This window comes from Hyperoodon ampullatus, assembly GCF_949752795.1.
Source record: "Hyperoodon ampullatus genome assembly, chromosome: 2".
Lineage (NCBI taxonomy): Eukaryota > Metazoa > Chordata > Mammalia > Artiodactyla > Ziphiidae > Hyperoodon > Hyperoodon ampullatus.
In genome coordinates, this window is record NC_136915.1 from 89,343,210 (window position 1) to 89,357,378 (window position 14,169).

Here is a 14,169-nt window from a genome sequence, read left to right on the forward strand (position 1 = left end):
TTCCATCCTTGCAAAACATGCTAGGTCATGTTACTTCTCTGCTCAGAACACCTCAATGGCTTCTTACCCCACACAGAGTAAAAGCCAAAGTCCTTACAATGGCCTAACAAGACCCGTTCATGGACCAAGACTAGTTACAATTCCAATCACATCTCCTGTTATGCTTCCCTTCAGTCCCAGCTGTCTAACCATACTGGCCTTGCTCCTAAAACATGCTACATAAGAGTCCACCCAAGGCCCTTTGCACAGGCTTTCCCTGATCGGCTCTTCCCACTGATATCCTCATGGCTAAGTCTCACCCCTCCTTCAAGGCCTTGTTTCAAATGCTCCTCTCTCATTGAGGCTACCTTAAGGGCCCAATTCTAAACTGCAACTTGCCACCCATTAGAGATCTTTATTCTCCTCCCTTGCTGTATTTTCTTTCCACAGCATTTATCACTGTGGCTGTCATGAGAATGTGCTGCTCAGACATCCAACTATGGGAATAAAATCGACCAGTGGTCCCAGCTGTTGTACTCTGAAATCCATCCCTGTATTTGCATCAAGACCGTGCCTTTCAGGGGTTACTCCCAGCCATTGATTGAGTCTAGCAGGAATGCTAAAATAGGCTCATTCCTCAGAGACACAGGACCTCTCTGGTAGCTGACTTTGGCTCCAGCACTCTCTGATGGCCTTGCCGATCCTCCTTACACTGCACTGCAGGTTGGGCTGTTTTCACCCAACTTTCCCTCCCTCTTGCCTTCAGTCTGGTCAAATATGCACCATGGTCTGACCACTCTCCCAGACCTTCCCAGCTCCAGCCCTTGCTGCCTACCTCCCCATTTTCTCCCATACTGTCATTCTCCTAATAAAATCAAACACATTTAATCCATCTTGGCATTTGTTTTTCAAAAGGACTCAGACCAACATAGTCATCTTCTCACCTCCTATATTTTGCTTGTTTATTACATTTATCTTTTACTGCCTACTAGAATATAAGTTCCAGCAGAGCAGGAATTTTGTTTAGCCATGTATCTCAAACATCTAGCACAGTACCTGACACATCATAGGTGCTCAACAAATATGTGCAGAATAAATGGATAACAAATGCTGAAAATTAGCAATTATTAGTATTATCATCTAAATAAATGAATAAACACATGATGATCCCAGTCAGTTATTACATTTTTGCTCCCTCCTAAATTCCCTGATTCTCTTATTTAATCTAGTCCTCCCCTTACACTAGAAAACACTTGGGTTTTCCCATTACAGAAATGAGATTTAAGAGGTAAATTGGTTTTAGGAAAAGATCCAGACTAATAATTGGATGGCTGCCATCTGTTCTGAGCAGCAACTATGCAATTCTGACTGAGATATTTATCACTACCACTCTCTTGTCTTTAATTTCAGCCAGGATCTGCAGATAAACAAAATCAAAAAGTTTAAAGGTTTGATCTTTTAAGCTTAAATATCCATCCAATAGCAATCAAGCTTGGCCCACACCTGGTCAATTCTTCCATTCTCTAGTCTCCCTAAATGTCCCTTGAGGATGTATGAGTAAAGACAAACTACACTCATGTACGACTTCAGACTGTGGAAACTGGTGAGTTTCACCTTAGGGTTCTATGGTAGGGTGACTTTAAATGACAATATGGGGAAATCTTTTCTCACTAGGGCCACAAAGCTTACCCGGAGGAGATCCCCACAGAGTTCTAACTAAGGGGTTTATACCCAGCTCTAAGTGTTCTGGGAGCTAGATGGAGGAGGAGGCTGGGGGCCCAACTCTTTCTCATAACGACTGATGTAACCTTCAGCCTGTGTTTCACCTTGCCCTGTTTCTTGGGCAGAACTGATGAATGGCTATTAGAAAGTCCAGGTTCCAATCCTGGCATTGCTACTTATTACCGGTGTGACAAATTACCTCTTTGAGCCTCAGTTCCCTCATTTTTAAAATAGGGCTAATATCTGCCAGCACCTTGTAAGATAAATCCAATGTAAAGCATTTGCCTATAGAGAGTACTGAACAAATGCTAGCCATTATTATTACTGATATCAATAATGCAAAGGAAATTAGAACATCTGTTCAATGTTTGGTGTGTCCTTTTAATCTCTTCAACTGAATGTTGATATGAAGGTGCTTGATAGCATCTAAACATGTAACAATGAGGTAGATGGTAATTAGGATTTATTACATCAAAATTTAATTAAAGAAATGGTAGGGAAAAGAAAACAAAGTCAGTCATAAAGCTTCCCAGACTCTGCTTTGACCTAAGAGTTTCACTGGGCTTGACTTCTTCTTTCTAAAGGGCCAGGAAATACTCACATGGTGTTGGACTACATGAGTTACAGAATGTCTCATCACACTTTCAAAGTCTCATTCCTTTCTCTTGCATAACTGGTGAGGTCAAGATGGGCAACTTCCTGAGTGTCATTGCTGAATAGGATCCAAGAAAGAACTGCATTCCATAGAAATCCAAGACAAGAAATAAGGGAGGGTGGTACTTGACATTTAAACCACACTGAACACAGCTGGTGGACCAAGTTCTTAACAGAGTCATGTTAATGCCTTTGATTTCTCCACGACCTAAAGATTCCAAAATTTGAAACAAACTGCTGAAGTAGGAGGGGAAGGGAAAGGCAAGGGCAGCCTGATGTAAATTTACCACTATATTAAATTCTAAAGTTACTCTAGAATTTTGTATTCTTATCTAAATGCAATTAAAGGAAGAAAGGCAAGCAAGTGACTTGACCCAGTCAAGGTAAGGCTTTGTCTTTGCAACTCTGGAGGACAGTACAGGTAAACAACTTTGTACAAATACACACAGACCCACAGATGCAGAGATTTGGTTGTGTGTGGCTAGAGCAGAGGCTGATTAAGCATTCAGTGCATGGGCTTCTAGTGCTACTCCTAGAAAAGAATGAATTGGGTAAGAAACAGTTAATAAGAAAATGTGCCTTGCTAACTGTGCACATTACAACAAAGAGCTGGCAGCTCCTGAAGGAAAAGGGCTTGTACGGCTGCCGTTCAAACTTGTCAGTCAGCCCGTGCTAGCAGCCTCAGCGTCTGCTTCCCCAGCATATCCTCATTACATGTGTCTGGCCTGATCTGTACATCTGCTCAGAGACACTCCTGCCGAGTCGGGGATTTCTGCTTTTCTCCACCGCTGCCAAAGCGGATTTCTCCCTGCTTCTCTGTCACCTTCACTCCTCTCCCCAAGGAGGCTCCTGCTTTATGGTAGTTTTGGACTTCCCTCACTGGCTGCCTGTCCTTGACTTCTAGAATGGAAGAAGCTGAGCTGGTGAAGGAGAGACTCCAGGCCATCACAGTAAGTTTTGCATACAGTTATAACTCATGGAGAAGGTTGCTCATACGAACAACAGACGCGTTGCTATCTGCCCCGGCCGCTGAGCCCCATAAGTGGAAAAACAGAACTGTCACCTTTCATGGACGACGGGTCTCTGCCACTCTCTTAACCCTGGTGACCCTCTGTAACTCTTGGTTTTCCGAACCTGAGTACAGGGCAAATGTTCTTGATTTCCACAAAAACTGTGCCTATGTTTTAAATAGCAGTCAGAAGCTTTTAAGGCAGTTTGGTTAACCTTCTATGTACCTTAAAAAAATGCAGATTTTCCTTAAATTTATATTCGACAAACAATAGATCAAAAAACAGATCCCTAACTTGGAAACTTTTTTAAACAATTAATTCACCAAAAAGTTAAAATATTTTAAAAGGAGGAGAGAAAAAGAAATAAAACAAATGACTTGAAACTTTTTATTTGTAGTTGTGGAAGTCTGTCCAGAAAGCCTAACAAAATTAAAATGAATGTTGTCGTACTTAAGCTAAGCATTAAACAAGAGAAAAGTAGGTAAAAGCATGTATCAGATTAATTCTAAGATATCAGTTTCCAGCAGAGTCACAAACTGAATAAGATCCTGATAAAGGAATGCAATGCATGCAATGCAATGGATTTGGAAAATATTTCGTTAATACCGGGAAGGAGGATAGTGCATTTTTTATGTTTGTTCTGGGAAAGAGTCAAAGTGTGAAATGAATTACTTTCATTAAATGATCCAGCTTTTTTTTTTTTAATTTTCCAAAATCCTCTATTTGGCAGTAACCTGGAAATCTCTGGCACGATCACTTATCATTAGCTACAATTTATAATTTTTTTAAAGAAAAAACACTTTGGAAATCAACATCCCAATTTTTCAGCATTTTCTGCCACTGAAATTAACCGTCAGGAGTACTTTTTAAAAACTGATGCATAATATCACAGATGCGGATTTATTAATTTCAATGTATATTGGACATTACTATCTATAAAAATAACTCTTCATTGCCTTGTGAAAAGAAAACTGATGCAAAATCAGGGTGGGTAGAAAGATATTACTCTTTGCTCTTCAAAGTCCCACAGCATAAATTATTACTATGCTAAGCCCAATTTAAAATTTTTATTAGAAGGATACAATGGTTCAGTTCCACCCAGAAAGATGCAATAACTTGAAATATTTTCTCAGCCAATGGTTAGGAACCAAAAATCCACAGATAAAATTGGCACTTTTCCATAAGACAGTGTTCTCGAAATGTCCAACTTCTAATTAGTACATTTTCCTTTCAGAAAACCTTGGTTTGGATTATTGTTTGTTTTGCTTTGTTCTTTTTTGTTGTTAAACTCAGCCACCATTTCAGCTGTCCTGCTTTAAGGGACAGGAACTGGCCCTGCTCTGTTGTTTTTGGCGTGGGCCTTTTAGGTTACAGCTGTTGTCTAAAGGTTACTGTATTAGACTGTGTGAGTTGTGTGGGCACAAGCTCCGCTTTTCCTGATGCTTCCATCTCCTAATTAACTAAATTAAATCATGTATCCAATGAAATCCACAAGTAGCCCCTTGTTCCACATTTTCCTTTTTGAATCACAGCCCACCCTTGCTTCCACCCTTTTTACACCCAGTGCACCTTACAACTCGTACTAAAGCAGCATGTGTTCTAAAGGTATGACTGCATACAGTTATTCAGGAAAACTAGGAATTTTCACTGAGGGCTCCAAATGCAAATAGAGCTAGAACAAAAGTCATAATGCCTTAAATGCCTTACAAGCAGACAAGAGAATAAATAGGTTCCTGAATATACTGGTGTGTGTTTTTATGATCATTTAAAAAATAAAATAACAACTACTTTTTGGAATATTTCATTAGCTTAACCATATCCCATTAGAAAGAATTAAGCAAATCTCCAAAGTAAAATCACAAAGTAATTCTATTTTGGAAGTAAGATACTTGTATAAAGATTGTAGAGAAAAAATTGAGAAGAGTTTGTGGGAGCAAATCTCCAATAGTGTATACCTCACCAGACTAAGTCCAGTCACATTGGTCACCACCTAAAAGGAAAAAATGGAGCAGTGGTGTGTCCATGGAAACAACACATCCACTCATCTCCCTCCTCGGACACCCTGGGAAATGCCAGCTTTCTCCACCCTTGCCTTACGCAGGAAGCCACCTCAGCTATTGCCCTTCCCCCTGGGGAAATGAAAACACACAGTGTCCAGAGAGTTTGCAGGGATTGTTTCACTTTTGGAAGTACTTAAAATCTTCAAAATCTCTGACCTAGACTAAAACTCAGAGACAATATCCTCATTTTAACTGTTTTCCTCTTATTTCCCTACACTGAAATAATTTTTATATACTTTAAGAACAAAATCATAAGACAATTGCCCAATGTAACCCAACACAGCAACTCATAGGCACTTTGTTAGAAAAAATAAAAAACTTGTGACAGTCTAAGGAAGATCTATTTGATTATTATACTAAAATTCATCCCTCCAATTCCTGGCTGTGAAATGAAATAATCTTCACTGTTATATTTATTCCACATGATTTTGAGCGTCCAAAAAGTCATTATTTCCACTGCAAGGAATTTAAAAAACAAATGTATATGCCTATAACTTGACAGAATCAAGTGCCAGTCTTATTGTTCCTCTTTTTAAAAAATCAGATTAAGCGTAGTAAGTAGATGGAATGTGACACCAGGCTCTCAAACTGAAAACTAAATTATTGTGATGGTGCCATTCATTTCTCATATCAGTAAGTTGAATTTTAGATTAGTCAGAAGTCCTTCTCAAAGACTTTAAGAAGGGGAATTCCCTGGCGGCCCAGTGGTGAGGACTCTGTGTTTTCACTGCTGAGGGGGCGGATTCGATCCCTGGTTGGGCAACTAAGATCCCGTAAGCCACAGGGCAAGGCCAAAAAAAAAAAAAAAAAAAAAAGACTTAAAGAGAATAAAGACAAAATTATGAAAGTACACAGAAATGATTGTTTAAAAGAAGGCACCTCATTTGGGTATACCAAATATGGGTTATATTTTGTACACTTACTCTCATGTTTCTCCTTCATTACTTTATCCATGTACAGGCATACCTTGGAGATACTGCAGGTTTGGTTCTAGGCCACTGCAATAAAGCAAATATCACAAAAAAGTGAGTCACACAAATGTTTTAGTTTCCCAGTAGAGATAAAACTTATGTTTGGACTGTATAACATAATGCAATAGTATTATGTCTAAAAAATAATGTACATACCTTAATTAAAAAAGACCTTATTGGGCTTCCCTGGTGGCGCAGTGGTTGAGAGTCCGCCTGCCGATGCAGGGGACACGGGTTCGTGCCCCGGTCTGGGAAGATCCCACATGCCGCGGAGCGGCTGGGCCCGTGAGCCATGGCCGCTGGGCCTGTGCGTCCGGAGCCTGTGCTCCGCAACGGGAGAGGCCACAACAGTGAGAGGCCCACATAACGCGAAAAAAAAAAAAAAAAGACCTTATTGCTAAAAAATGCTAACCATCATGAGTCTTCAGCGAGTTGTAATCTTTTTGCCATAGTAACATCAAAGATCACTGTCTCAGACAAAGAAATACTGTATGTTTTCACTTATATGTGAAATCTAAAAAATAAAACAAACAAACAATTATAACAAAACAGAAGCAGACTCACAGACACAGAGGAAAAACTAGTGGTTACCAGAGTAGGGGGAGGGGTGAGAGGCAAAATAGGCAAAAGGGATTAAAGGTACAAACTATTAGGTATAAAATAAATAAGTTACAAGGAGGTAATGTATGGCACAGGGAATACAGTCAGTATTTTATAATAAATTTGTATGGAGTGCAATCTATAAAAATATTGAATTGCTAGGTTGTGCACCTGAAACTAATATAATATTGTAAGTCAACTATACTTCAATTAAAAAAAAAGACTGCTCACAATGAAAAAAACCAAACAAAAAGATCACTGATCACAGATCACCATAACAAATATAATAATAATGAAAAAGTTTGAAGCACTGCAACAATCAGCAAAATGTAAAAGTGATCAAATGTTGTTGAAAAAATGGCGCCAATAGACTTGCTCCGTGCCTGGTTGTCACAAACCTTCAAACTGTAAAAAAAAAAAAGAAAAAAGCAGTATTTATGGAACGAAATAAAAGTGAAGCACAATAAAATGAGGTACACCTGTACCAACTCTTCACTTACTAAATTAATGGTCAAAGTATATCTTAGCCAAAGAGTTTAGTTTCCAACTCTAAGTGGAAAACAGGGTACTTCAAACTAATTAAATACTACATTGATTAAAAAGTCTCTTGAGGCTTAAGTTAGTACATAGTGTTTTAACAAATAGCTGATTTTGCTACAAAAGGAGAGCTACTGAAGTAGGGTAGCGATTTGAAACGCGCTTTGAATATCACTGGAACTGACAATACCAATGTCTCCAGTGTTCTCTGGAAGGGTGAGATGAAGGACTGAAAGAGTTATCCCTACAGAGTTCCTCTCTGGAAGCAAACATGGTCCACACCAAAGAATGATGAAAAGGCGCAGGTAAATTTCCCTCAGAAATAGCAAGATACCCTGTGACCAGTAATATCCTATACTGCTCACATCCTCCTCCAACAAGGAACACGTTTTCTTATCTCCACTCCGATGGTGGCATTAGAAAATACTGTTACTAAATAACATGGGGAGACTCAGACTGGAAAACTCTTAGATCTTAAACTGGCTAGAGACCATAGATTCACAAAAATAGTACTGTTTGGGGTGAGGGGGGTGAGCTCAGAAGAATTCTGAGAACTAGAATCAATGTACAGAGAACAAACCAGCTGAGGAGAAAGGGGGTAAGAATAAAGCTGATATTTTTACTCTTTTCAAAGCTTAACCTTTAATGTTAGAAATGCATGTTATCCACTCATTCTCTCATTCCCTTTATTCAATTCATGGTTATTGAGCACTTACTGTGTGCCAAACCTCATGCATTCATATTAAAATAAGTGAAGAAAAGGGAATCAGGAGCATCAGGAGTGGTATGGGATGGGTTGCAATTTGCAGTAGCATGGTCAGGATGGGCCTCATGGAGAGGGTGACATTTGATCATAGATGAAGGAGGTGAGCTTGGTCAAAAGTTAGACAACAGCAATAATCACAAGGACAAGCACCTGCCTAGGACTGACTCCATTTGGTAATAAGCCACTTAAAGGCCTGATGCTGGAATCCGAGCAACAGATTTGCAGGCCAAATCTGCTCATGACGCAGAATTATCAAGAGCTCTCACATTTCCCCGGATCCACTCCCTATTTTGTTCCACTCCCAAGGAATTTTTTCTAGACTTGTAAACATAGGAATGTAGGCGGTTGAAAGCTCTTTACATAAAACAGAAATCTACCCAATACAAAAGACCACTATTAAAACAATAACATAAATACACACAGGTTCTATTAATAGTTACTTCCTCAGTACATGTTTCCTCTCACTAGACACCCCACCTCATCTCGTTCTCTTTTTTTTTCAATATCTGGGATCTTCTAACAGTTAATAAAACAGTTAATGACCTCAAAGCAGGACCTGCTACATAATTTGTGAGGCCCCGTACACGATGAACACGTGGGGATCCCTGTTCAAAAAGTGTTCAGAATTTCAAGGTGGTAACAGCAGAAGTTTAAAAGCATTCAGACTAAGCACTGGGCCCTTCTGAGCATGGTGCCCTCATGTATGACTTCACAGGTCACATGTCCAAGAAGCCCAGGCTGCTGGCCAGGTACATTTTTTTCCCTGTTCATTCTTCCTGTACAAATGAGAGCGTGAAAACAAGTGCAAGCCAGCCTGGATCTTGACAGAAGTTAGACCTTAACATGTGTTTGGATCGCTGTGTTATTTAGAGCTCTAAGGACTCCTTAAAGTAATAATGACTAAAAGGAAGCATAATGAACCATTGTTCCACTGTACCTCGTGGTTAAGACAAAGTTATGGGAAGAGTTCCCAATTTGTCATGAGCATCACAAGACATTCACATAAAGATGGTATGTGGAGATACAGGAATCTCCTAAGTAAAGATGTCCTGTGCCACTATATTCAAACAATAAAGCCTCCGCACAATTTTCCACAGTGCTATACTGAGATTACATGTTTCTTCCAGAGAGGGAAAGGTTTCTTCAAACAAAAGTACTATGCCACATTTCTTTGCCAAACATAATAGCCCACCCACAAAGGAGACCATGTGATGAGGTATAATAATTTTGATAGCTTATTAAGGAAACTGCCTTTTGATAACCAGGGGTGGTTTTTCCAGTGTGCTGCAGAGTGATAATGCTGCTTTGCAAAGCCCTCTACTGACAAGGATCCCCATGAACTTTCTCAACATTACTAGATGGTGAAAAGGAAAAGCTGTGATTAAAACAAACCAGAGAGTTAGTCTAACAAGAGTCTAAACAAGTACAGCATAGTTCAGGCTAAAACCAAAACAGAGCTTCCACTTCCTAATCTAAAGTCTCAAACTACCTAGCTTCTCTTGAAATAAAATAAGAATATTTTAATTTTTAATTTATTTAAATGGCAGTGGTGTCATTCTGGGGAGCTCAAGAAGTTTCCTCACCAGGAACCCTGTGACATGTCTATTTTCCTAAAACACCATAGGAGCAGTTTGAGTGAGATCTGAACTTACGGTTTTTATGTAAAACCCCAGTGAATGGATTCACTCTAACCATTTCAGACATAGAGCCAGGTTATTTTCTGAACCTCTGGCTTCTGTCTTAAGCATCAAGTTTTCAATGTGTAACTGCATCAATGATTGATATGGGGTGATACAACATGTTAAAAGGAGCTACAAGAGCTACTCAAAATCAATCTATGCTAACAAATATAGATATAAAGACATATCCTAAGCACAAGAATTCTGCAATTAAAAATAATAATAACACCAAACTCCCAGTCCATCCCTCCCCCATCCCCCTCTCCCTTGGTAACCACAAGTCTGTTCTCTGTCCATGAGTCTGTTTCTGTTTTGTAAATAAGTTCATTTGTGTCACATTTTAGATTCCACAAATAAGTGATATCCTATGGTATTTGTCTTTCTCTTTCTGACTTACTTTACTTAGTATGATAATATCTAGGTCCATCCATGCTGCTGCAAATGGCATTATTTCATTCCTTTTTATGGCTGAGTAATACTCCAAGGTATATATGTACCACATCTTCTTTATCCTTTCATCTATTGATGGACATTTAGGCTGTTTCCATGTCTTGGCTACTGTGAATAGTGCTGCTATGAACATAGGGGTACATTATCTCTTTGAATTATAGTTTAGGAGTTTGGGGTTAGTAGATGCAAACTATTACATATAGAATGGATAAACAACAAGGTCCTACTGTATAGCACAGGGAACTATATTCAACATCCTGAGATAAACCATAATGGAAAAGAATATTAAAATGAATATATATATATATATAAACTGAATCACTTTTCTGTACAGCAGAAATTAACATAACATTATAAATCAACTGTACTTCAATTTTTTTTGTACTTCAATTTTTTTTAAAAAGACGGAAAAAATAATAACAGTTTGGGGTTTACATATACACATTACTATATATAAAATAGATAACCAACAAGGACCTATTCAGTTATATATATATAATATATATATATATATATATATATATATAACTGAATCACTTTGCTGTACACTTGAAACGAACACATTGTAAATTATACTTCAATTTAAAAAAATAATAATAATAACCTATTCTTGCGTAGCATTTAGACTTTAAAAATAAAAACTTTCACATTCATTATCTGATTTGTCCAAACAGTCCTATGAGTATTTTCAAAAGCAGATGTTGCCATCCCCATTTTATAGGTGAAAAACCTAAGACCAAGGAAAGCTAAGGAATTAGTTAAATAGTAGAAAATGGCAGAGTCTCTGCTCATAACATCACAATAAATTCTAGTAACCTCACCCTTGTTCAGAACTTCCTCTGTTGTTCACTCTTAATAAAGTTTGAAGTGAAGCAAAGAGAAGAATCTATGGAGGTTCTGCTTCACGTAGTCCCCTTTTTTAACCCAAACCAGTCCTTCACACCCTGCAGTCTCCTCTCCTCTTCCCCAGGCTGATAGGAGTAGAAGTGGGAAAGGAAAGAATGTGATGCCATTGCAGAAGCATTTGTTATTGCTTTAACAGGATTGGGACAGAATCATTTTTTGGAGCATCCCATATTCTAAGCCTCGGTTACCTTCTCCCCATCCCACTTCCATTACATAGCCTCTTCCCTTCCAGCCAGGATTTCTTAAGGCAAAGACATGGTTGCATCTCTCACAGCCCCCCAACACTGAGCTCCACACTAGCTGGAGCCCAAAAAACCCATCACGAATAAGTGAATGAGTGAATACCATCAAGCTGAAAGGAGGGAGACAGCTAATGATTGTCTGCCCAGCTAACAGATTTTTTTTTTTTACTGAAGACATAGCCAAGTTTACCATCACCCTTTGATTATTCAGGAGTTTGTTCTGTGTTTGTTGTTTATCCTTGTTTTGTTTTGTTTTGTCACAATTCATTAGAACAAACAGGAAAGTGTAGACAAAGGAATAAAAGAGTAGAACATAAACCAGATTCTATTTAGAGATCTGTCAGAATTTGTTGTAAAGCTGGGAAAGAAGACTAAATTTACTAAATAAAATGAGGTTTAGAAAATTTGTGCTTTTTAGTTCACCCCATAAGTAGTAGTGATAACTACATCCAATTCCCATGGCTAACATAAGAATTAGGGTTTTTCAAAGCTAAATTCAGAAATAATCATAGGACCAGGAGAAAACTTAGGGATTTCTTCATCCACATTCCCATCCCCATTACATCATGCTCAAGTGATGCTCACCCAGTTTCTCCTTGAGCACTTCCAATATCAGGTGGATTAATACCTCCCAAAATACCCTATTCCATTTGAGAACAACTCTCTGTGTTAAGAGTTCTGACATAATGTGCCAGAATCTAGTTTCTTTTAACTGCTTCCCAATCATGACTCTAGCCATTGAAGCTGTACAGCTTTATTTTCTTGCTTTCAATCATTCCTCATATCACAGGCTCATTCTAGACACTCTTTTAAATGTCAGTGTCACTCTTAAAATTTGGTGCTGAGAGTTGAACAGAACACTCTGACCAGTACAGAGACCTTACTGCTATAATTTCCCTTGTTTGGCTAATCGTATTTCTACAGATATATTTGGGAAGTGATAAGGAGTAGTGTAAGGAACATTATCTTTGGAATTATAGAAAATTAGGCTCAATACCAATTCCAACACTAGACCAACTTCATGACTTGGGGAAGCTGATAAACTCTCTGGTCCTCACTTCAGTGTCTCTAAAATTAATAATGAATTAACTTGAAAGCTCAGTATTCAGATACACAATGAATATATAAAAATCAATAGTTTTCTGAAAAACAATAATTAGTCAGAAATTGTAATGTGAAAACATCCCATTCCTGATAGCTACATTTTTTTTAAACTGTTGAAACCTAAAAATAATCCTATTTAGAAAATGTGCAGAATTTATATGAAGAAACCTTTATGTTTTTATACCTACTAAGGAACTGTGCAGGATATATATAGTGAAACTTTACTAAGTGATACAATATATATGTCTAGAGAAGAACACCATTCCTTGAGGTAAAGTTTGAATACAAAAAAAGCTGTCATATATTTTCAAATTTATTTTAAGTTTAATGCAATTCCAATCAAAATCTCTAACAAGGCATTCTTGTTCACTTCTGATGGCACCATGAAATTGTTAAAACAGGATAATTTGGCAATTGGTAAAAGAAAACTCAAAAACTGTTTTACCCTTTGACCAAGAATTTCCTTAACAAGGAAATTTATACTAAGAGAAATAAGAGATGCATACAAGATGGATTCCTAAGATGTTCATAGCATAACAAAATCATTTCTTATAGTATATAGTACAAAAGTGGAAGCAAATTCAACGTCCAAAAATAGGGACTTAGAGAAAAGCAACAAAGGAAAACTTGCCCAATAAAATGTTAAATTATCTCATTGGTGCTACATAGTACGAAAACCTATAACTAAAGACACTATACAAATAACCTAGAGCCAGGTCCTAATGTACATTTTTTTGTGTGTAAATGATAAAAGTTAGTAAATGATAAAATTAGTAAACAAAAAAGTAAACCAATAGGAAAGAATTCTTTGACAAAACTTCAGATTTAGTTTAAAATTTGGGAAAAAAATATTAGACCCTCAGCATTTACCATAAATCAAAATTAAGTAGGCTAGATTTAAGAGTCTTTTTTAACTCTTTAGGAAACTGGAAGAAAATATGGGTGAATAATTACTGTGTCTCAGATAGTAAAAGATATTAAAAACATAAAAGCAATAGGAAAAAACTTTCAGTACTTCTAGGAACACCATAAATAAAATTTAAAGGCAAATAGGAAAAATTATTTACAACTAGTATGGCAAACAAAAGGTTACTATTCCTAATTCAAAGAGTTCTTACAAATTGTTGATTAACTAATTAATAGGCTTTACCCAAAAATAGGTAGCCATCACAAACAGGAAATTTTTAAAAATAAATAATACAAATAGCCAAGAAAATTATGAAAAATATTTGACCACACTAATATCAGAAATCTGATTAAGACATCAAAATAAGACACTATTTTTGCTCTACTTATATTGCTAAAGGATCTTTTACTTATAATATTCCTAATTAGAGTGAGGTAATGGACACTGTTTTGCAGAAATATAAGTTAAAATAACTTTTCATTGAAGTCCTTTTACCAATCTGCATCAAGAATTTTTAAAACATCCCTACCCCTTGATGAGCTAACTAAATTCTAGGGACCAATAGTGAGGAAATAGTCAGAC

General features: G+C 37.4%; 1 protein-coding gene across 1 annotated transcript in view; it reads left to right on the forward strand.

Moving 5' to 3' along the window:
- Window positions 1-3,125: 3,125 nt before the first annotated feature.
- The window catches only part of PALMD (palmdelphin), a 54,371-nt gene continuing 43,327 nt past the window's right edge, over window positions 3,126-14,169 (forward strand). The window contains exon 1 of the mRNA XM_079728425.1: window positions 3,126-3,305. Within this exon, the coding sequence (XP_079584551.1) occupies window positions 3,261-3,305 (45 nt within the window). The 5' untranslated portion in view covers window positions 3,126-3,260. The remainder of the gene's footprint in view (window positions 3,306-14,169) is intronic.